Genomic DNA, 25,413 nt, shown 5'->3' with positions numbered 1-25,413 from the left:
GTCAGTTCAGAGACCTGCTGTGAAGCTACAGCGGTGGCTCTGGGAAGCAAGCAGAGGGCAGAAGACCACTGGGAGCAAGAAGTAGTGACGTATACAGTTTTTTTAGTTTTTTTTTTAACGCAATAGTCAGCCGTTGGCTGCGCATCACTATTGCACTTAGTGATGTGTGGTCGGTGGCTGATGACTTTTAGTCAGGACCAAAAGACACGATCAGCACAATCGTTGTCATTGGCTAATCGTTCTCTCTATTACACAGAGCGATAATCTGCTGAATCAGCCCAATTCGTAATGGGTAATAGGGCCCTTGCAGAAATAAGGATTCTGTCTGCGGCCCACAAGGACCTTGGTTGATACCACTAACAATCTGTTAGGGACCTTATATGATTTCTGCCTCAACTCAACATGGATTTAATGGATTCTATATGTCAACATTTAACTTTGATCACTCTAAAGAAAACTCAGCATCTGCTTTAAGGGTTACTTCCATCTTACAAAGTCTTGATGATTCATTTGAAAACGTCATCACTTTAAGATGCATAAGGGTTTGACTTCTGAGATAATGAGCATGTCCATTATTTGGACTGTTATCCATTACAGCTGTTATTCTATACTGTTGTGCACTGCCGGACAATTGGCTATTGACTTCAGTGGAGCACTTTTATTATATTAAAAATACAACCATATTTTCCCTCAAAATCATTGCTGTATTTACCTTTATTTTACATCTGTGCGGATCTATATAGCCTTAATGAAATGTAATTTATACATTGTTTTGTACTTTTTTTTTTTTTATTCCAATACTGTATTTTCCCTTACAGATAGGGAAGCTTGCATTTGGGAGTTGGAGGAGCGCCACCTACAGGAAAGACACCAACTTATGAAGCAGCAGTTAAAGGACCAATATTTCTTACAGCGTCATGAGCTGCTCAGGAAGCATGACAAGGTACAGAACAAGCAGGGGCTCTCGTAATAAGAGTTTTCTAAGATATAGTATATGCCACGCATGGATTGTCACCTTCTAGTGACCTATTGCTACAATTGTATCTCTAACACAAAGCAAACCACTGTTCACTTTCAAAGAAGACTGATTCTGCAGTGTTATCACAATTAAAGGGTTGTGGGTGATTATATTGATAATGACGCTGTATTTAATAGATTCCTTAAAGTGTTATATAATAGTTGCCTGCTGTTCCCAGTGTCTTTTGCTTGCAAAATATAAAGAATAAAAAAAGTAATATTTTTTACAGAAATGGCAGCATTCATGTACACTGGCTGTGTGTCTGGTATTGCAGCTCAGCTCTGCATAGTTTCTTTAGACTTGGACTACCTTTACACATTCTGGCTATGTTCACACTGCGCATGAGTCCGGCCGCTTTTCGTACGCCACCGTACATGTACGGCTGAAACAACGGGCCTGGGAAAAATCGACATGCGGCTGCGAACATACATTCGGGACCGCGAATATACGCCCGTAGTACAGTTATGCTTCCCTAGCTTGATTCGAAGCAATCTGAAACAGGTCATTTACTTGGAAATCTTCGCCCAGCCCAATAAAACTCACAGAACCTTTTGGATCGAAAAATCAAGTTCAATTTGACTGAAATAAGTACTTCGTACGGGACCGCATGGAAATCCACGGCCGTGAGTTGGAACATTTCCGTCCTCAAACAATGGTCGTGGTCATTTTTCACGGCGCCGTATACGATCCGGCCGTAAGCTCATACGTAGTGTGCACTGTGCGGGCGTATATCGTATACTTTCAAGCGAACGCATCAACCTCAAAACTACGTGCGTGTATTCGCGGTTAGCACTATGGCCGGACTCATACGCAGTGTGAACATAGCCTCTATGCGCGAAACTGAAAGGTTCCATGCACAGAGTGAAAGATACCATGTGTCCTAACAGTGTCGGCATTTTGGCACTCTGAAATGCAGTTGACAGATTCCCTTTTAAAGCTGAACATGGATTTGCTAGGAGTCTATCCTCAATAGGTGGTACCATGGAGCAAGCTGTCTTCTGAAGAAGAGCTACTTGGTATAGTGCTTTTATACATTCAAATGTGACTGAACTGCTCATGGACAAGTGTTGCTGGATTTGAAGAAAAAAAAAAACACAAAAAAGAATATACTTCCACATGCAACCTTTTTAGCTAGTTGTTTTGTCCACTGTTCTTTATATTTGTTGGGCATGAAGACTATTATCTTGTAAAAAAAAAAAAAAAAAATTATTACAAAGATGTATAATATTATATAATTGTCAATTTCTAGGAGCAAGAACAAATGCAGCGGTACAACCAGCGCATGATTGAGCAACTCAAATTGCGGCAGCAACAAGAAAGGGCGCGATTGCCAAAAATCCAGAGAAGTGAAGGAAAGACACGCTTGGCTATGTACAAAAAGAGTCTTCATATCAGCTCGTTTTCCAGTGGTGCTGAGCAGAGGGAGAAGATTAAACAGGTAGATTTGAAAGGAGAAGAATGGTTTGGGTGAAACCAGCAGAGAAAAGAATAGTTGAAGCTCATACCTTTGTTTTTTTTCCCTCAATGGGGAATAGATGCAGACCTCCACTCATCAAAAAAACAGGTGTCTCAGACGCAGGCACTCCAATATAGTCTGTGAGCAGAATAAAATTTATTAAAGCAATAAAATTAATTAATGTACTGCACAATGCGTTTCCAGGCCGGTCCTGCTTCTTCCTCAGGCGCATCAGATCACATGACAGACTATATATACATAATAATAATAATATTAATAATAATTTTTATTTATATAGCGCCAACAGATTCCGCAGCACTTTACAATTCTGGGGGTACATACATAGACAAAAAATCGACATTACAGAGATACATATAATTATCCATACATGAGGAGTGAGGTCCCTGCTCGCATGCATGAGCTTACACACTATCAGGAGAGGGTGCGAGACAAAATGGCAGAGGGGCAAAGTGCATCGTTGTTCTTATGGTCCAGCCATCTTTATAAATAAGACAGTGCGGGTAAGGGGGGGGTGAACCTGTCACCAGCCAATGCCTGCATGCACAGGTCTAAGTGCTTAAATGCTTGGTGTGTGTGTGTGCGTGTATGTATGTGTCTGTGTGTGTGTGCGTGGTGGAGGTGTCTGTGTGCGTGGTGGAGGTGTCTGTGTGTGGAGGGGGGGTTGAGGGTTGAGTCAAAATTAGGGAACCTGGTAAGCCTGTTTGAACAGATGTGTTTTGAGGGCACGTTTGAAGCTTTGGGTATTGGTGGTGAGTCTGACAGTCTTGGGTAATGCATTCCATAGAACTGGTGCAGCTCGGGTGAAGTCCTGGAGACGGGAGTGAGAGGTGCGGATCAAGTTGGATGTTAATCGTAAGTCATTAGAAGAGCGTAAGGCACGGGTAGGGCGATAGACAGAGATGAGGGAGGAGATGTATGGAGGTGCAGCACTGTGGAGAGCCTTGTGGGTGAGCAGGAGGACTTTATATTGTATCCTGTGTTTAACAGGGAGCCAGTGTAGTGACTGGCACAGGGGGGAGGCATTAGTATAGCGGCTGGACATGGGGATGAGCCTGGCCGCTGTATACATAGACAGGAACTGACATCAGAACAAATATAGCTTCTTAAAGTGTCAATATTTAAAAGTACAATATTCATGTGTTCTGATGTCAGTTCATGTCTATATACATATATAATTCTGTGATGTGATCTGATATGCACCTGAGGAAATGGCCGGATCAGCCTGGACACATGTCTTGATGTACATTGATTCATGGTATTGTTTTAATACATGGTAACATTTTTAAGTATTCTACTCACAGACTATCCTTTAGTGGCTACGCTTGAGACACGTGTTTTTGGGGAGTTGAGGTCTGTATCTGTTCATAGCCCTAGGGTGGGTATGCAGGAAAGACTGCACTTTGGTGATTTTGCCTCAACATGTTTGGAGAGTTGTGCCTCAGTCTTGCACAATTCCATCAGGTGAGGGAACCCATTTTTTAGGCCTTATTCACATGTTCAGTGTTTTTTCCCGGTCCACTATTTTTTCTCCATGATTCGTGCAGTTTGGTCGGTAATTGCATCCTTGTGCTTCGTTTCCACGTCCGCATTTGCTTAAAGGGGGGATTTATGATGTCCAGTGTACGAGGGGACAGCTGCTCTGAACTTTATATTAAAAGACTAAAAAGTATTTTAACACACAGTTCATATAGTTTAAATGTATTTTCAGTCCGGAATCAAACTACATGATTCCTCTGTATATGAGCAATACTTATTCACTATGTTATGTCTATAGCAGTGCCTAAGGGATGTGTTGCTTAACACTATTATTCAAAGAACACCAAAGAGGGAATTCCTGTGTAATGCACCGCCTCCTCAGGCCTTGCTGGCGGTATAATTCAGTATCAGTTTTGCCTATAATGTAAATTGGTTTTCACATTTTATTGCATATTTATTGGAGCACACTCACTTAGTTGTTTCCACATTTCCCATTCACTATGTTGTTTTTACAGTCCATCACTTCTGGAATATCCAACCAATATGCTTTAATGTCTATAGCGATGGGCTGGTTTTTGTGTTCTGTTGCTTTAGAATGAAATCTGAAAAAAAAATTGCATAGACATGCTGTCATCCCAGAAATTGATCAGAAAAATGTCTTTCTTGTAGTTCTCTCAGCAGGAAGAAAGGAGGCAGAAGGCAGAGAGATTGCAGCTTCAGCAGAAGCATGATCACCAGCTACAGGAGATGCAGGCCCAGTGCGAAAGCAATGCAAGAGAGCTGCAGCAGCTTCAGGTAAAGCCATCGCACCAAGTAATCAGAAGATTAATGAATGTACAGTGCTGCATAATACTTTAGCACTATAAGTAAAATAAGTCAGAAGCTGCCCTCTAGTGGTGGTTGTAGGGAGTCGGTATTAGGTCTTTTAATTCTTGGATCTATTTTAACAGAAAGAGCTTCAGTCGCTAGGTTTGGTTCACACTGTGTGTTCACCCTCTTGTGGAAGGTATATGGAAGGACACCGATCTCTAATAGAAGGTCGCAGCATATCCTGTTGTATAAGCATACAGTGGGACAGGCTCCCCAGAAAGGAAGCATAGATTATGTAATTGTTGGCGTATTTATAGACTATTATGTTTACTGCCTAAATATGCACATTATGTGTGCCTTTCAAGAGAAGTCTGTCAGGGATCCTCTTCTCTTGCCTAACACTCTGCAAATGCTGATAGCCACAAACACATTTTAATATATGTAGGGTAGTTGTCTGCAGTACCAGAGTGATTTTGCTAGAGCTTTTCTAGGTATCTGTTATATGAATGCCATTATATAATACCATGCCTTGGCATCTATCACTCGCAGGTTAATACAGTATCCATTTCCCTTCTCTTTGGCTAGTGCTTGTTGTGCACAAAGCGAAAGGTTTCCTTGTGTTGACTGATAAGTTGTCTGACATATGCATTTGACCTGTTTCTAGAATGAGAAGTGTCACCTTTTAGTGGAGCACGAGACCCAAAAACTAAAGGCTTTGGATGAGGGTCACATACAGATGCTGAGAGAATGGAGGGAAAAGTTGCGGCCACGCAAAAAGGTGAGAATAATAAATTACTTCAGATTCTTTGTGAAATTTTGTGTCACTGGGGAAAATCACTCATTCAGGATTTTCCCAATGAATGGTCAACCTAAAGTACACACTTTGTTGCAAGTCTAAAAGAAAAATGCATGAAAATGTCATTGGTTGGGAAATAAGGAATAGAGTGAAGCCATGCCATTGTAAATTTGCTGTATACTACCGCCACCTAGTGGAACTAAATAATAGTGTTCTAAATTAATAAACCAAATACAGTATTTCATTTATGTGTAAATGCCATTCAGGAATTGGTTGGGAATACCTGTAAAAGGATTACATACAATTTTGTTGCTACATGGTGGCTGAAATTATCACCTGATAAAATATATCAAGGTTATTTGAAAGACAAAAATAGTCAGCAACGATGAGGCACAGCATCACCAGAAGAGACAATCACTGACCCTAAATTGGTTATTAAAATATAACTCATTACTGCTACCTAAAACACATAACTCAAAAATACACTGAAGTGAATAGGTGCAGTGACCATCCATCTGCTTCGAACCTAATACACAGTAAGGTTCACTGAACTGTTTAGGACACATGCCGGGTAGTCCCCTGATTCTTTTTTTTTTTTTTTTTTTTAGCAGGGAGCTTCTTCACTGTAGCAAATCAGTCGTCTCTTGCACACCATTATAGCTGACGTTCACCTCTTACTTGTATTTGATGCTCCACTCTTTCCATGTTGCTTCTTTGCAATGGTGCCATTTATCCACTCCTGATACACTTTTACCATAGCAGCGTGCAAACAGCCAACAAACCGAGGGCATGGAGATAAAGGAGCTGCTGCACCTCACACCTTTGGCTGATACTAATGCCTTTCAGCTACATTTAAAAACCAATACCAGGATGTTGGTATAAAATTTGATCAAACCATATTGCCTCATGTACCACATGCAGGTCCCCTGGCCCACTTGAGTCCCTACACTAAATTAACACTGTGTCGGTCAGCGACTGTCAACCCTGCCAAGCGAGCGCAAGTAGGGAAGGGAGGACATGGAATGGCCGTGCAACCCCACTGTCACAGGACCAAAGGCAGTGGTGAGTAGTAACACCTTGTTCACACTTGTGTTGCTTGGTGTCTGCTTTCTCTGCCTGCGACGCCTGTGGGGTTTGCGGGGACCCTTGGGGTTTGGTCCTGTGACAGTGGGGTTGCAGGGCCATTCCGTGGCCTCCCTTCCCTGCTTGCGCTCACTTTGCGGGGCTGCCGGTCGCTGACCGACACAGTGAGTTAGTGTAGTGATTCATGTAAACCAGGGGACCTGCATGTGGTACATGAGGCAATATTGTTTGATCAAATTATATAACAACATCCTGGCATTGGTATTTAAATGTAGCCGAGAGGCATTAGTGTCAGCCATAGGTGTGAGGTGCTGCAGCTCCTTTTTCTCTCCATGTCCGTAGCCAACAAACTGTGCCACACTTGAGCCAAAAGCCAATAATCATCACTTTTTGCAACTCTGATAAATCGCCCATCTTACCCATGACAGCAAAGTGGCAGATGTGTACAGACAGACTATGACACATCCTATATAACCACCAATCCAGATCAATACATGCAACTTCCTTCATGAGTTATGTGCTGTTGATGTCGAAAGTAGGAAGCGGTCATAATTATGTTTATTCGTCTGTATATTTACACCAACATGACAACTTATACAATGGAAGTGTTACAGTGATGTCCCCAATAGTATAGTAATAAATGAATGGGAAACCAACTCAGTAGCATAAATTATTATAAGTGTCCGGAGAATAGACTAAAATATATCTTTATAAAGTCCAAAAAAAGACACTGCACTAATAAGGAAGAAGTATGATTTCACATGCAGTGATATGTGCATAGACAAAAAGAGCTGCTAGCAAGGGGCAGGATCTTGTTTAGTGATTCAAATCCAATGTAGGACTTGATGGAGTTGTTATTTTGTCAAAATAGGCATGCAACTCATGACCCTTTGGTGGATTAGATCACGTATTGAGAGGCTCCAGCGGCATCAATCGGGCCCCCAGAAACCCTCTTCTTTGGGCCAAATGCATTAGCATCGTTGATGGTATGAGTGGGCATGCTTCTGGTTCCTGGAATATCTTTTCTCCATTATAATCACCACCTTCTAGTTACCTAAAACATGTGCCAAACCGCTAGCTCCAACTATAGGCTGGGATGGTCCAGGACATGAATGAGCTTGTTTCTTCAGGGGCAGAATTGCTTGTCCACCAGTAGCAGCAATGGATAAACAGACCTCCTGATCCAGAGTAATCCAGCTGGGAATTTGCCGATGCAAAGTCATTTACCAGACAAATCCTAATTCCTGGGGCCTTCTGTGGACGTCTTTAATGAGTGTATCGGGTGGTCATTTTAACAAAGCTGTTTGTAGAATTTTTTTTCCTGTCATTTCATTATGAAGAATTGTTCAGATTGTAGTGAGAACGTATTCTCTCTCTCTCTTCATTCTTCTGTTGTCTTCGATCATGCTACATTTTAATAGATAAACCTCTTTTTGTTTTGCATCAGGCTCTGGAAGATGAGCTAGAACAGAAGAAGCAGGAGCAGGAGATGTTCTTCCGCATGAGTGAGGAAACAGGCGGATATAATGGATCAGCTCAGAAACCATCCAAGTTCTATGCCTACAGTTCAGCCGAGGCGTCATAATCAGAAATAAAAAGACCTTGATACCCATCTCCAGGATGTCTGAAAAAGGTTTTGTTACAAGTTTGCCAATGAACTTTTGCTGCACTTAATGTGCAAGTATAAAATATGAAGGAACACCTGACACCCAGAACATGTCAGAAAGCTGAGGAAGTGGCTCTGTGACCTAAGGACTCTTAAGAGCTTAAAGTTGTGGAAATGCTCTATCCATAACTATAAAAAAAAAGCTGTCTTTACTTGTGGGTAGAGGGAGGGATGTCAACCAAAAATGGATGTCTCGTCTTAAAAGTAGCGATGTTTTATATGCCAAATGGGTACACTTGCTGTTTCTACATCACATCTAGAGAGGAGGCTCCTATAAATTATTTTGTGCCAAGGACATTACTATAGAACTGGTTTTCCTTTAAATGGGGCATATGTTTTGAGAGCTTTGCTCTGTTCAGTATAAGCAAATGACCTATATTTTCCCTGTACCTGTCATCCTTTTCTTCCGCCATAGTTGTTTGGCTCCAATTGGAGCCTTTGGCCCTTAATACATGTTGTAAAGCACCCCCTACACTTGCTGGATTTGGCACATTACAGTATGTTATATTGGTGGGCTGAACCTTTTGTTAACCCACTCTATTCACCTATAGCCTGACTTATGTTTAAATTGGATTTTGTTCACTTTTGGGTATATGACTTTACTAGGAAGAAGTTGACAGGTTTTCTTAAAACATTTCAGCACATGTATGTAAGAAGTAAAGAGGGAACGATACATATTGTACTGTGGATTCCAATGTGATGTACAATGGGGTGTGAGCGGTGAAGCAGTCATCCATAGTATTTCTTTAGATTCCTTCTTTCATATATTGGATACCACTGAACATTGTTCAGCTTCTCTCTGCTTTTCCTAAATCTACTACATTAGATTTTGTATTTTCAAATACGAACAGTTTAATGAATGCCGATATGACACATCTGGAAGTTCCTAAGTAAGTCGGGGTGTAATATGGCTTAATTGTTCTGGACTTGAAGTTGTGTATTTGATGCACTTCTGTGTAGCAACTGGTAGGTAGTGACTGCTGGCCAGTCTTATAATGGGCCATATTTAACTAATGGCTCCTGGGAAATAAAGAAATATATTATTTTACCATTTACTAATGGCCAAACAATGAGCTACCTGGTTAACATGCCGCCTAATAGTTTTCTGTCTAATATTGTTACATTTATCTTAGGAGAACTGTTTGCCATAAAGTATCACGTTTGGCTGCGAAAGCATATCATCTGTTGGGAAGACATGAAGTGGCCTTTTTCTATAATTTCTATTACTTGATGATAATTGTTAGCAGTTGTGATACCTTATGTTTTGTATGGCGCTCTGCTCCTAGTCGCTGCTGCGTTCATTTCACAAGAAGTACTCTGAGACCAAGTGCATTTATTAATAACCTATTTTCCTCAATACTGCAAGCTTATATTCATATAACAGGAGAACCTTCTATTTTAGATTAAGGCAAATATCTATTATTTTCATAAGGGTTTTCTGCAGGGGTGAAACACTGTAAAATGTAAATAAGATTATAATAAAGTAATTAATGTTAACTAAAAATGAAAATGCTGTTTTATTTAATGTGAGTTGATAATGTGGTTATCCCAAGATTCCATAACTTTTAATATCTTACTGCTGTTATATAGAAAACAATAAACATCTTGGGGAAGATTTATCAAACATGGTGAAACTGGCTCAGTTGCCCCTAGCAACCAATCAGATTCCACCTTTCATTTTCCAAAGAATCTGAGGAATTAAAGGTGGAATTTGATTAGTTGCTAGGGGCAACTGAGCCAGTTTCACTTTACACCATGTTTGATAAATCCCCCCCTTATACTTATCTTTCCATGCTCCCCCAGTGTCCCATCGTGGCATCTCTGATGTCCCTGACTTACTGCAGCGACTCCACTTCCGAGACAGATTTGTCTCAGTAGTGACAAGTCTGCTCACCCAATCAGTAGCCACGGTCAGTAATTGGCTGAGCGGGCTGTCAGTGAGGGACATCAGAGACACTGCAATGGGACACTGGGGGAGCATGGAGAGATAAGTATAAGATGTTTGTTGTTTTCTGTATAACAGCAGCAAGATATTAAAAGTTAGGTAACGCTGAACAACCCCTTTAAAATTATCCACAGGATAGGCTTAGTAGGCAGTTGTTAGGAGTCTGATAGCTGGTATCCACACTGGTAATAAGAATATTGGTCATTTGTCCTCCACGTGAGTGGAGTGGCAGCAGGCATACTTGGCCAGTGCCCCATTTATTTGCTGTGCGACTTCTGACCATTAGTGAATGCTAATTTGGCAATTTTGGGAAGTCCCATAGATGGTGAATGGGGTGATGGCTGTGCATTCACTCGAGGGACAAATGAGCTCCATTCTTGTGATTGGTGGGCATCCCAGAAGTCATACCCCAATGATCAGCTATTTATCCCCTGTGTGGATAACTTTAATTCTGTTGACCCAGTATTGCAGTGCTTCCAGGTTCAGTTTGCAAATTACAAAAAAAAAAAAGTTATCAGTTTAATATCTGATACATCGCCTATCTGGGGACTGTATTTTAAATGGATTTTTAGAACAGGGAGATGGATAGAGAGCTCTGTCCTTTCCAGGCATTGACCTGGCATTGCAGTGCATTTGTCAAGGCAAAAACATTACTAAAGTATTGCTTTTTATTTTATCTAAATTTTTATACAGATTGGTGACTTAGAGAGGTTTCTCAGAAAATGGAAAACATTAAAAAAAAGTATAATTCACCACTTGGGGGCAGAAGAGAGTCAGGTCAAAATAAATTTTAAGGTCTACAAAAGGCGATGTTTCCTCCTGAAACCCACCCTTATTATATTACAGCAGGAGAATAATGTACAATAAGCTTGGAATGTCCATCTTTTGTGAACTGGGCGTGTTATTTTGTAGGGTCATAGTGTTTCATGGGGCTAAAATCTCATCACATAGCAAAATATGTTCCACTAACCTTAAGTCTGGCTCTCAAGTGCCTCATTAACCCGCATGAGAACAGTTCATCTTTGTATTCAATCCATGTGGGCTCAGCACAAATCAAAATGACTTCTCTGTAGGTCTCTTACATCTTATTGCAGGACAAACCATCCAGTGTTGTGTAAGGCACATGTACTTAGAACGGCACTGCCTTAGTAGTAAATAGTGATGGACGTTCAGTATACTGCTTGCTGTAATATCTCAGAAGTCCGGACACGCAAGGAGATGGAATTTGATGATTTAAGAGAGACCCAATTTTATTGGTAATACACTTACTGAGGGATGCTGTGAAAAAATAATGAGGTTGTCTTTGGCTAGACATTGATGATATGCTTTGCTAAAGTATGACACTAAAGAAGAATTCGAGACTGGCATAAAGGCTCATGGGTCCTGGGGCAAAAGTTCAGCCTTACCACCCCCCTAGCTGCTATTGTTCTCTTTCATAACGTAGCTAGTGTGTGGGCAGTTAAAGGAGTACTCTCAATCAAAATCAACCCCTGTTGACCAGATAGGGGATAAATAGTGGACTGGTGGGGAGTCTGATCACTGGAACAGTCGACAGTCCTGAGAACAGACAACAGAGGTATATTGCATTTTTTAAAAATGTTATATGTATATCATAAGATTGTTTTTAGGGTGTATTCACACCGGGTGGTGGTATTGCATGCAGTCGCATGAATCTGCATAGCTTTACCATGTGGTTATACATTTAGTAGTGCCACACACATTTTACTACAAATTGCCAGTTTTGTGCTGCAATTATTAGTGTTGAGGTTTTTAGAAGTAAATAATGTAAAATAAAAAAAAACTTGTGTACACAGGTGAAACACTTATTTATTTTTTTTATTTTACATTATTTACTTCTAAAAACCTCAGCACTAATAATTGCAGCACAAAACTCTGGCAATTTGCAGTAAAATGTGTGTGGAACTACTAAATGTATCACCAGAAATGTACTTTGTATAGATACTTTAAAACACTGCCAACATGTAAACCCCCTCAGCCTATACACATTCAATAACTGTCAGCCGACTGACTGTTAGGCCAAAAATGGTCCCTCATATTCTCCTCATACAGTTTACTGGTCAGCAAGGCTGAACATTTAAAGTGACTCTGTACCCACAATCTGTACCCACAAAGTTGACAGCTGCATCTGAAGACTTAAAGCGTAACTGTCATATTTTTTTTTTATTGCAGAAATCAGTAGTATAAGCGATTTTAAGAAACTCTGTAATAGGTTTTATCAGGCAAAAAAGCCTCCTTCTGTACTCAAGAAGCAATCTCCCAGCCTCCCCCCCTGACTTCTTATCTGTGCATTATCAGGCAAACACGTCTTTATTACAGAGAAGCCAGTGAAGACGGGCTCTGCTCTCTCCATTCTATCCTTATGGAGGGGGAGGGGCTGAGGGAGATGAGGGAGCAGGAAGAGGTGACATGAAGGTCAGCTGTTTGTAGACTCTCTGGGCACCTAAAATGCTAAATGCAGGTTTCAGAAAGGTCAGTGCTTATCTATGAACTTACTGAGAGAAGATTGCAGGGTGTTGTGCTCTTCAGGACTGCTCCATGCTCAGTCACTCCTAACAGCCCCTCCCCTCTCCATAGCCACATAATGGAGACAGAAATCCTGCTTCATTTGATGTGAGGGGGAGGCTGGGAGATTGCTTTTTCACTACAGAAGGAAACTCTTTTAGTACATAAAACCTATTACAGAGTTTCTTAAAATCCCTTGTACTATAGATATTTATTGTTTTCAGAAAAATGACCCTGAAATGACAGTTACGCTTTAAGAGCAGCTCTTCCCTGGTGTCTAGTGGGGAGATCGCTCCCCTGTGACGTTGTCACGGAGGAGCGATCTCAGTGACTGGTGTCGGCCGGGGTCTGCGCCATGATGGCGCTGATCCCAACTCTGCATTCTGTTGCTTCCGGCTGCAGCAGCCGGAAGCAATCGAGTGCCTATCTCATCGATCCATGCTGCATATCTATGATCTGATATGATAGATCTGATATGATATGATATGATCTGATATGATAGATCTGAATGAGAGATCAGTGCACTTATACTAGAAGCTCCCCTGGGGGACTTCTAGTATAAGTGTAAAAGTTAAAAATAAAGTGTCATTATTAATAAAAATCCCCCTCCCCTAGTAAAAGTCTGAATCACCCTCTTTTTCCCATTTTATAAATAAAAATAAACATGTTTGCTATTGCCCAAATCGCCCAAAATATTAATTTATTACATTCCTGATCTCGCACGGTAAACGGTGCAAGCGCAAAAAAAAATCCCAAAGTGCAAAATTGCGCATTTTTGGTTGCATCAAATCCAGAAAAATTGTAATAAAAAGCGATCAAAAAGTTGCATATGCGCAATCAGGGTACCGATAGAAAGAACACATCTTGGCGCAAAAAATTGACACCTCACACAGCACCATAGACCAAAGGATAAAAGCGCCATAAGCCTGGGAATGGAGCGATTTTAAGGAACATATATTTGTTAACAATGGTTTGAATTTTTTACAGGCCATCAGATACAAGAAAAGTGATACATGTTACATATCGTTGTAATCGTAATGACTTGAGGAACATATATAAAATGTCAGTTTTTCCATAGGACACACGGCGTAAAAATGAAGCGCCCCCCCCCCAAAAGAAAAAGTGTTTTTGTTTTCAATTTCACCGCGCATATAATTTTTTTCTGGTTTCGCAGCATATTTTAAGCAAAAATTCAGCCAGTCATTGCAAAGTACAATTAGTGACGCAAAAAATAAGGGCTCGTGTGAGTCTGTAGGTGTAAAAATACAACTGCTATGGCCTTTTAAGCACAAGGAGCAAAAAACGAAAACGCAAAAATGAAAATTAGCCTGGTCCTGAAGGGGTTAATCCAAGATCTGTCCTGGGGTCCGTTCGGCTGGTGATGCAGTTATTGTCCTAAAAAACAACTTTTAAACTTGTAGGCCTGTGCCCAAGGGGCGTGGCCTAGATTGTGTATACATTAGGCTTGTACAACCTCTCTGTCCCTCCTCATCCAGGCAGATTGTCTCCTATTCATCAGCTGTGTGAGCACGACACATGGGCTGGATCGTTAAAGTGACACGGTCACCTCCTTTTTGCATTCTGACATCTCTACACAGGTGTAAAGTGTAAATTTAGCGGTTTTCATACCTTATTTTATATCATACGTCATGGTGCTTGTTCAAGTAAAAAGTCATCTTTTATTAACTGCAGATTGTGTTAAGTGGGCAGGCCATTGGAACAGGCTGGCCGAAAGGTCTAGACCCCACCCCCTTTTCATCGACCAACCAATGGGCGTCAAGGTGGCGGGGCTAAGTGGCGCTAATGCTGCAAGGTCACGCCCACCTAATACAATCTGCAGTTGAAAAAAGGATACTTTTTACTTGAACAAACACCATGACGTATGATATGAAATAATGTATGAAAAATGCTAAATTTACCCTTTACACCTGTGTAGAGATGTCAGAATGCACAAAGGGTGTGACAGTGTCACTTTAAGGCACCTGTGTAATGTTCACACAGGAGAGAATCTGCCTGAAGCATTCCTAATAATGAAGAGGGTGGGTAGGAGGGATGGAGGGGTGTGCCAGCCTAATGCATACACAATATAGGCCACTCCCGTTGGGCACAGGGCTGGCAGTTTAAAAATTGTTTTTAGGACAATAACTGCATCACCTGCTGAATGGACTCCTGGACAGATCTTGCATTAGAAGCAGCTATCCGAAGGTACAAGTGGTTTGGGGGGGGGACAGATTGTGGGTACAGAGTTGCTTTAAGTGTTCTTTATGAGGAGAGAGAGTCTGTCCTGTCTGACCCCTATTTCCACCAACTTAATCTGTCAGAACAGATGAGGGCATGTTCGAGTGAGATCATTTTGCATTTGAATACTGATGGCTGAAGATGTTGAATGCAGGCGTAGGGAATCCTGGAAAACATGGATACAGCCTATAGCTGTTTCCTGGACTCCCTAGAGCTGCATCCAGCTTCTTCAGCCACCAGTATTCAAATGCCAAATGATTAGAGATGAGCGAACCTCGAGTATGCTCGAGTCCATCCGAACCCGAACTTTCGGCATTTGATTAGCGGTGGCTGCTGAAGTTGGATAAAGCCCTAAGGCTATGTGGAAAACATGGATATAGTCATTGGCTGTATCCATGTTTTCCAGACAACTTTAGAGCTTTATCCAAGTTCAGCAGCCTCCATTAATCAAATGCCGATCGTTTGGGTTAGGATGGACTCAAACCCGGTTCGCTCATCTCTACAAATGATCTGACTCAAGCATGCTTCAGTTACACTCATCTCTATCTGTCAGTAGAGAGGTTTCATACACTTTATACTGATGGTCGAACCCATGTTGGGTTGATCTAAAGTTAGTATAAAGTGTATGGGGAACTTTAAAGTGTCACTGTAGTTACAAAAAACATTGACATGTTATAGACACATGTAAAAGGTTTTAATCAGTCTGGGTCTGAGTGTTTAGACCTGTAACGATAGGAAGAACGATCCGGGAGAGGACTGTGCTGCAGCATTTCCACTCTCCGCTCTGAGTTAGAAAAAAAGAGTCAGACCTATAATGGAGCCCAACAACTCAGAGTTGTTAGAGGATGTGCTGCATCCCAGTAGTCTCCCCTCTCGTTCTCCCAATTGGTACAGGTCTGAACACTCAACATGTCAAAAGTTTTTTGTAAGGACAGTGACACTTTAAATGAGTTAATCAGAACAGTGCTGCATTCTACTGTTATACAGCTAATTTTCCATCTCTTGCATTCTGGCACAAGAACAATAGATTTCTTTGGCTTGATCTGTAGGTTTCTTGGGCAGTGAAAATGTCAGAGAAAATGTGGCAGACTAGAACCCCCCCCCCCCCCCACCAATATACAGGACCACTTATACAGAGGGCCTGTCTGCAGTTATGAGTTAACAAATCAGTGGATCCATAGTAGATAATGGCATGGAATGCCTTAAAATATTCTTACTAGACATGAGCGAACACGTTTGTCCAAACATGAGTGTGCAGCATTTGATTACCAGTAGCCGAAGAAGTTGGATACAGCCCTAGGGAGTCCTGAAAAACATTGATATAGCCTACGTCTGAATCCATGCTTTCCAGGCAGCCTTAGGCCTCATCTCTAATGCTAACCTAGAAAATGCTTTGATGCTAGTCTATAGATCCAAAAGTGCACTAAAAATGAGAAAAATGCCATAAAAAATTGTATTGCATTGTAGTTATGTATTATACCAAACTGGATTCTATCTAACTTATGTCTGATGCATTTTTCAAACAAATGCAGGCAAACAATGCCTAGAAAAAAAAAAGAAAAAAAAAATAGCATTTTCTCAGAAAATGCTATGACCCACAATTACTATGGAAACTGCACCACAACGGTCAGACAATTTGCACCAAAAATGGGCTTATATGCTGTGCACCACATTTATTATTTCTAGACACTTTGTCTGGCAAAGGGAGAGTTGTAAAAGGGGCACAGCTTAATATTTGATGTCATGCGCCATTCATAATAGTTGGTATAAATGTAGACTAAGTTTATCATGCAGTTTAGTAAATCTATTACATTCTTAGGACTATTTTAAATCAACTGTCTGTGCCTATAAAAGTCAGTATTCTTTTTGACAATTTGCTTACATATACATGTTTGGAGGGCACAATCGTAATGCCCTAGTGCCCTAAAGTATCTATTAGTTGGTTTAAACTGCACCACAATCTTGTGACAGCATGTAAATGTGGCTACAGCTTATGGCTGTATCCATGTTCTCTAGGCAGCCCTAGGGCTGCCTAGATGTAGTGTCAAATTATATTAAAGGGGTTATCCAGCGCTACAAAAACATGGCCACTTTTCCCCTACTGTTGTCTCCAGTTTGGGTGGGGTTTTGAAACTCAGTTCCATTGAAGTAAATGAAGCTTAATTGCAAACCGCACCTGAACTGGAGACAACAGTAGGGGGGAAAGTGGCCATGTTTTTGTAGCGCTGGATAACCCCTTTAAGGCTTTAAAGTGGTTATCCAGCGCTACAAAAACATGGCCACTTTTCCCCCTACTCTTGTCTCCAGTTCAGGTGCGGTTTGCAATTAAGCTCCATTTACTCCAAGGGAACTGCGTTTCAAAACCCCACCCAGTCTGGAGACAACAGTAGGGGGAAAGTGGCCATGTTTTTGTAGCGCTGGATAACCCCTTTAAGGCTATGTTCCCATACTGTATTTTTGCTCAGTATTTTGGTCAGTGTTTTTCAGCCCAAACCAGTAGTGGATTAAAAACACAAAGGCTATGTTCACACACTGTTGAAACTAAGTGGATGGCTGCCTTTTAATGGCAAATAATTGCTGTTATTTTAAAACAAGGAACATTCTTTTGAAATAATGGCTGTTAAATGACCGCCATCCACTTAATTTCAACAGGGTGTGAACATTGCCTTTCTGCGTTTTCAATCCACTCCTGGTTTTGGTTGCAAAATACTGAGACAACACTGAGCAAAAATACAGCATGGGAACATATCCTTAGGCTATGTTCACACAGTGTATGAAAAACAGCTGTTGTTTGGCACTCAAAAATAACAGCCGTTGTAGTGAGTGTTAAACAATGGCTGTTGTTGCATTGAAAATTGCATTGATCTAAATGCACAACTGCTGGATACAATTGACAAGTCTATTTTTTCCACGGCCGTTTTTCAATACATTGTGTGAACAACGGCCGTTGTTTTAATTGAATTCAGTGCAACACATTTCAATATGAAAAGAACAGCCGCTGTTTTATTTGAAAACAATGGCCGTTATTTTAGTAAAAAATGTTGTGTGAACATAGCCTTAGGCTGTATCTATGTTTTCCAGGACTCCCTAGGGTGGCATCCAACTTTTGTAGCCCTGGGTTAATCGAACACAAAGCATTCCGGTTCTGAGAACATTGCCGAACCCAAACTGTTCAACAGTTCCGTTCGATACTACTAACCAGTGAAACAGTTCATGTTCCATAAAGAAGAGTAACTTTAGGACTAGAGATGAGCAAATTTACAGTAAAAATGAAGAGAATTGCTTCATTAGCTTGGCAGTCGGCCACTCTGCTCTGGGTGCCTGGAAAAGCTGGATCCAGTCCTGGGTAACTAGGAGAAGTTTCCCAGGACTGCCTTCAGCTTTTCCAGGCACTCGGACAGGAGCAGTATGGACTTCAAAGGCAGCCGACTGATAAGATGACTGCTGAGTAGAGATGAGCTAACCGGGTTCGAGTCCATCCGAATCCGAACCCGAACGATCGGCATTTGATTAGTGGGGGCTGCTAAACTTGGATAAAGCTCTAAGGTTGTCTGAAAAAACATGGATATAGTCATTGGCTGTATCCATGTTTTCCACATAGCTTTAGGGCTTTATTCAAGGTCAGCAGTAGAGATGAGTGAACCTCATGCATGCTCGAGTCGATCCGAACCCGAACTTTCGGCATTTGTTTAGCGTTGGATAAAGCCCTAAGGCTATGTGGAAATCATGGATATAGTCATTGGCTGTATCCATGTTTTCTAGACAACCTTAGAGCTTTATCCAAGTTCAGCAGCCCCTGCTAATCAAATGCCGATCGTTCGGGTTCGGATCGACTCGAACCCGAATCCGGTTCACTTATCTCTACTGCTGAGCTAACAAAGTGGTTGCTTAGTTTTTATTGTAAATTCGCTCATCTCTATTTGGGACTGTGTGTAACCTTAACCCTACTTAGTGGCTTATCAAGGAGAAAATGGAACTTTGCAATCTAACAAGCAAACCTCAAGGTTTTCCTGGTGCTACCCTTTCAAATTTTTCATTGTACTGTTCTGGAAGGTTCTGTTATCGCCTCTCATTCAGTGTTGTGTTGTGCCTGCTTCTATGAAATACACTACCCTACTCAATTCTGTGTCCTTCTACAGCCCACATTTGGGACAGGAACATCTCTGGAAGCCGTTTTTTTCTTGTGATCTGTGACAAAACTTTGCAACGATACTTCCCAGACTGCCCACAGCTGTCCCATACCCCATACCTAGTGTGTCAAAATGTTTGGATTCTGCAACGTTATTCAAACCCAAATGCTCAGTGTTTGATTTCTTGTGGCTGGAAAGTTGGATGCTGCCCTAGGGCTACCAGGTAAAAATGGAAGCAGTCTGCAGCTGTATCCAAGTTTTCCCGGACTGCCTCCATCTTCTGCAGCCGCAGGAAAATTGATTGTGTTATGGATAAGGGTTAGAGATGAGCGAACCTCAAGCATGCTCGAGTCGATCCGAACCCGAATGTTCGGTATTTGATTAGCTGGGGCTGCTGAAGTTGGATAAAGCTCTAAGGTTGTCTGGAAAACATGAATACAGCCAATGACTATATCCATGATTTCCACATAGCCTTAGGGCTTTATCCAAGTTCAGCAGCCACCGCTAATCAAATGCCGAAAGTTCGGGTTTGGATCGACTCGAGCATGCTTGAGGTTCGCTCATCTCTATTTATGACCTATTCTGTTTATAGTCTGATCCTGGTTTTGGCTTTAAAGGACAAGTGCCATGAAAAACTTTCTCCCAGTCATTGAAGCACATTACAAAGTTATATAACTCTGTAATTTTCTTCAATCACCTATCTGCCTCCCTTCCCTGTCTTTTCCTCCCTCCACCCCCCACCAGGAAATGTCTTAACTCACACAGACCTAATTACTGCCCTCACCATCACCAGGCAGCTCCTTCTTGTGAGGATGAGTCATCAGCAGGAGAGCTGCTCTAGGTCCTGTTACAGCAGCCCCCAGTCCAAGTGATGGCTTACAGTTGTTCAGCCAATGGGAGCTGAGCAAGCTGAGTCACCTGACAAGGCAGGGGAGGGGGGGGGCTGCTGTAACAGAAGAAGGAGCTGAGAGAAGAGTTTGGTGACGGTGATGACAGTCATTAGGTCTGTGTGAGTTAGGACACTTCCTGGTGGGGGTGGAGGGGGGAAAAGACAGGGAAGGGAGGCAGATAGGTGATTGAAGCATATTACAGAGTTATATAACTTTGTAATGTGCTTCAATTACTGGGAAAAAGTTTTTCATGGCACTTGTCCTTTAAAGATCTGCCAGATAAATCTCTCTCTGTAAAGGCACCCTAAGCCAGTGCTGTTAATTATTACTCCAATGATGTTACTCCAAAGATGTGTGAACGCAGCCTAATTACTTACAAAACCCTGTTTGTGTGTAGCTTTAGCCAAATGAGGTTTCCCACACTCCTTCAGGGTGCCTTCACACACACCTGATCCGCAGTGGATTTTACGCTGTGGATTCGCAGCAATATCCGCTGCTGATCCAGCGTCAGTGCATCTCTATGAGAATACTCAGGATTGACAACCTGCTGCGAGTATGTAAGTTATCTCCCCGGCGGCTAGAGCATACATCACCACCTCCCCGCTCCGGCTTGCTTCGGGGGGTTCCCGGCATCTGCTCGTCCTGCTCAGCCAATCAGTGTGCTGCCACTGATTGGCTGAGCGGGACGTCCTGCCGAGAATCCCCGAATCAAGCCAGAGCGGGGAGGTGGTGATGTATGCTCCGGCCGCTGGGGGTTAACTTACATATGTCAATCCCGCTGCGAATATGTATTCTCATAGGGATTGACTGACACTGGATCCGCAGTGGATTTCGCTGCGAATCTGCAGCATGAAATCCGATGCGGCTCCGGTGTGTGAAGGCACCCTCAGGCTGTGTTCACACCTAGCAGTTTCATGGCATTACTCCATCATCTAATTGCAGTAATCATTTTATTGCAGTACTGCATTACTGCAATGAAACCCCAACCTGTGTGAACATAGCCTCAGGGGTTGTCACCCAGACTCGCACATAACCAGTCTATTCATATAATATTTTCCTCAGCTTCCTTTATGCACAAAAAAAAAAAGTTAAATAAACCACTGCAGGAGCTGTAGTACTGGGCATAGGGTTGGTTGTCACCCAACTTTCCCAGGAATGGATAGGACTGTATGGGGTAAAGAGGAGCAGACATGTGACTGTTGGAGTGTGAGCTCTGGGGGCTGCTGTGGCCCGGGAGATAAGGGTTAACAGCGAAGCTTCATCCTACCGCCGGGACCTGGAGGGGCCGAGCTGGAGAGAGTGGGCCGCTCCTTACAGGCTGAGGGGAGGGAGGACGGGCAGAGCAAAGAAAGGAGACGAGCTGCTCGGCGCTCAACCGGGCACCCCCGCCACTCTCTGCCGCCTCTCACCCTGTGTGAGGAGCCCGGAGCTGCTGCCAGGAACCCCCCGCCAGCTCTCCCCATTGTCCGCTGCTGTCCGGCGGAGCCATGCCCAGGAAAAGCATCGTGCAAGTCAGCGTGCAGAACGTCCAGAAGCGGCGCAGCCCCAACAAGCACTATGTGAGTGGCCATTGTATGAGGGGAGGAAGTGGGGTTCAGGGCTGGGGTCACTGCACTCCTGTGCAACCCATAGCTGTGCATACTGCTGCCAGGGGATGCCACATGTGGGGCCACCGTACAGCAGAGCTATTGGTAGTAATATTGTTCATTACTTTGGGTGAATATTATTGTTCCTATAATTGATACTATTTATTCCAGTTCTGCAGGCAACAATAAGCGCCAGTCGCTCATTGACAATCGCATAGTGTAGACAGGACTTTACAGCAGGGTGTGTTTGCCAACGAGCAACAGCCTAATCCTCCTAATTGCAGCCTGGCGCAGGCTGGGACTTGGCACATGATGTTCCCAGCAGAGCTGACACTGGGCTTTTCTAGCCATGAAATATGTGGGGTGCCCAGCACTGGATGGGTACAGGGTGTCACCTACACAACATGGGTCATTTGGTGTTAGGAAGGGCTAGGACACTGGAGATGGATGTGCTGGACATTAGTGATCTGCAGGGACCTAACCAGATGACAGTGCTAAATGCTCCCTGCTTCTACCAACCTAATGCAGATCAATAATAGGAAAGATTTATGGGAAGGATCCACAGTGTAATGGAGGGCTGCTTTACATTTAGGTCCGTTTTACAACTATACTACAGGGAGTGACTTCATGAACAATCCTCTAGTATCTGGGTATGGGAGTCTCTCCCTTTCCAAGCTGTGTTACAGAGGTGCTCCTTGGATCCCCCTTACTGAGGCTCAGTATATGTGTGGTGGAGAGCTGCTTCTACTCCCTGGGGTTGTAGTTGCGTCTAGTTTTTAACCATCCCGTCCTCTCGGGTTATATCAATCCATAGTATAGAATACATCAAATGCAATATTAAAAAAGATAGAGGACCACCTGGTCTATTGGTGCGTTTACACAGACAGATTTATTTAACAGATTTTTTAAGCCAAAGCCAGGAACAGACTATAAACAGGGAACAGGTCATAAAGGAAAGACTGAGGTTTAAACTCTTTTCAAATCCATTCCTGGCTTTGGCTTCCAGAATCTGTCAGATAGATCTTCCTGTGTAAACGCACCATATGTCATCTGCTCCTATATTATTTTTATCTTTGGACATTTATATGTTTATCCCAGAAGTTATAATTCTCATCCAGGTTCTGTAATCTCAGCCACTTGATGTATGTCTCCACCTGGATGCAACAGCGACCTTGCAGGATTTGGAGGACTCCCCTCTTTTCGGACATTGGTATTGGTCCTAAATGTGAGAATCCTGTCTACCAGACATTTATGGCCTCTCTTCTGCGTATATAATAAATGTCTATGATTGGAATAAGGACAGTACAAAATTGTGGCCATATTGCTCAAACCAGCCTAATGGTCCATCCATATATACCAGGGATGGGTAACCTTCGGCCCTCCAGCTAAATCTTCAGCTGTCCGGGCATGATGGGAATTGTAGTTTTGCAACAGCTGGAGGGCCGAAGGTTCCCCATCCTTGATATATACTTTTGTCATATATTGGCCAAACATTCTGACTTTTTAAAGTGTATGGGGCCTCTTGAATCTCTGTTGATAGATGTCAAGGGGAGATAGGTAAGGTATGTTGAATTACAACTTCCTGACACTATTGTTCTTGGAGAAATAAGCTGCTGCCAGCGCTTTCTTACAGCATCTTACCTCTCCATTGAGAACACACAAATGTTTGACCGTGCCAGATGTATATATACAGTTATATGGGAGGATTGGGGGAGAGAGAGCCATCAAGCAAACAGAAGTTCATTTGACAGCTATTGAAGGTGTATGTCCAACTTTACCCTTTCAAGTTCTGCTACCTGCACGCTCATGCTGGGAGAATGCCATCTCCAGCACATGCCCAGCTTACAAGGAGGGAATATGACTTGCTGCTTCAGCTAACAAGGAGGTTACATTGCTTGCCGGTGATTCAGATGATAGTTGAGTCTTCTGTGCTGTGATGATGGAGCAGTTAATACATGGTAATACCCTGCAGGGCAGCTTTATATAATACCCAGGAGAGTAGCCTGGTTTGGCAGCTTTGCCTCAAGCCATAGATTGTGGTGATCAGCTGCTTTGTCTACAGTTACCTGGTTGAACTTTATGAAAATGCTTTGGAGATAGTGATATAGAAGAGGGCCCCCTGCTGGTCACCTCTGCAATGTAAGGTTCACCACTGTATTGTATTATACATTATTATCTTGAACAGTTAAAGAAAAGGTTTATGATACTTTTTCGCAAAATCACTTAACATAGAATGTTAGAAAGTAGAGAATTGTTAAATGTACTTGATAACCTATGTATTTCCTAAAAGATTTATAAATCCCTTTGTTTTTGTTTTTTTTTAAAAAAGCCCTTCAGTATTGGTCATAAGGTGTCTCACATTTCTGCAATCTGCTGTTAACTTGATATTGTTAGGGGAAATCAGTCTCTAGTAGCAGACAGACCAGGACAGGACACAGGAGGTAAATCTGCTATGTGCAGGAGAGAGCCTGGGCTGTGTAGTGCAATCTGTGAGCCAGTCTCTATAAAAAAAAAAGTTTAGGTATATTTCTGACAAATTTGCATGTAAATTCTGACGCTTGTGGAATTACCCTAAGGGTATGTGCACACTATGGAAATCACGTGGATAACTTGTCGCGGATTCGGCTGCTCGTCCCCACGCCCTCCCGCTTCACTTTTCGCCCATCCCATAGACTCCATTCTATGGTCATACGGATTCCGCCTTCGGAATGTATTCAGTCTGATTGCCTAGGTAGCATTTGCTGTAAATGCAGCCCTGCTTCTCACCAAACTTTAGTTCTATTATTTACTATTGATATAGTCGTTATCACGAGACAATTCCTGTCATGTTGCAGATGCTGCAGGTCCAGTCCCACAGTGGCTGTTTGTTCTGAAAGCCGATAAAACATAGAAACTTATAGGTGTTGTAGGACTGAGCAGCCATGTCTGATGGGTTTTTAGCATTCTCCTCAGGTAGGCGCACATCACATGCTATTGATCACTTAGTCATGATCCTGCAGGCAGCTATGACACAGCACGTAAGGCTTGCCATTGAAGTCCTACAGTAGAGGGGCCTCCCTATCATAAGTCAAAGATGAAAGACATTACTGCCCATCTGTAAATGTTCATTTACTCAGTCTGTGGCGGACAGTCTATTATAGTTGTGTGTGTCGGCTGCTCACTTTGAGGCTTTTTTTTGTGTGGATATTGCAGATGTTCTCTCAGGAAGTGACCTTCCCATAGGAAACTGTTTTCGTGTCCTCTTTGGCACTTGCCATCTTTTAGGACACACATGGGTTGTTAAACCCTAGGTTTACATGTGAACATCATTATTGTGGGTGCATAGATGAACTCTACATAAAAAGACATTCTGTAAATACACAACTTAAAGGTGTAATCTTTTTCTTTCAAATTAACTGGTTTCAGAAAGTTATATAGATTTGTCATAACTTCTGTTTAAAAATCTCAAGCCTTTTAGTACTTATCAGCTGCTTTATGTCCTGCAGGAAGTGGTGTTTTCTTTTTAGTCTGACACAGTGCTCTCTGCTGCCACCTCTGTCCAAGACAGGAACTGTCCAGAGCATTAGCAGATCGCCATAGAAAACATCTCCTACTCTGGACAATTTCTGTCTCGGACAGGGGTGGCAGCAGAGAGCAATGGGTCAGACTGAATTGAAAACACAACTTGCTGCAGGACATAAAGCAGCTGATAAGTACTGGAAGACTTGATATTTTTAAATAGAAGTAAATTACTAACTAAATAAATAATAAAATACTAAAATAATACTAAAATACT

General features: G+C 42.3%; 2 protein-coding genes across 2 annotated transcripts in view; both read left to right on the top strand.

Moving 5' to 3' along the window:
* Positions 1–9,829, top strand: part of STK10 (serine/threonine kinase 10) — a 77,364-nt gene extending 67,535 nt beyond the window's left edge. Inside the window, exons 15-19 of the mRNA XM_069972318.1 lie at positions 819–943; positions 2,268–2,456; positions 4,641–4,766; positions 5,446–5,559; positions 8,108–9,829. Coding sequence (XP_069828419.1) covers positions 819–943; positions 2,268–2,456; positions 4,641–4,766; positions 5,446–5,559; positions 8,108–8,245 — 692 coding nt within the window. The 3' untranslated portion in view covers positions 8,246–9,829. The remainder of the gene's footprint in view (positions 1–818; positions 944–2,267; positions 2,457–4,640; positions 4,767–5,445; positions 5,560–8,107) is intronic.
* An 11,551-nt stretch (positions 9,830–21,380) lies between these two features.
* SH3PXD2B (SH3 and PX domains 2B) overlaps positions 21,381–25,413 on the top strand; it is a 104,773-nt gene continuing 100,740 nt past the window's right edge. Inside the window, exon 1 of the mRNA XM_069972309.1 lies at positions 21,381–21,611. Within this exon, the coding sequence (XP_069828410.1) occupies positions 21,540–21,611 (72 nt within the window). The 5' untranslated portion in view covers positions 21,381–21,539. The remainder of the gene's footprint in view (positions 21,612–25,413) is intronic.

The sequence above is a fragment of the Dendropsophus ebraccatus genome, chromosome 1, assembly GCF_027789765.1.
Source record: "Dendropsophus ebraccatus isolate aDenEbr1 chromosome 1, aDenEbr1.pat, whole genome shotgun sequence".
NCBI classification, from domain to species: domain Eukaryota; kingdom Metazoa; phylum Chordata; class Amphibia; order Anura; family Hylidae; genus Dendropsophus; species Dendropsophus ebraccatus.
The sequence above is the reverse complement of the archived record's forward strand: the minus strand, read 5'-3'. Positions and strand labels throughout refer to the sequence as shown.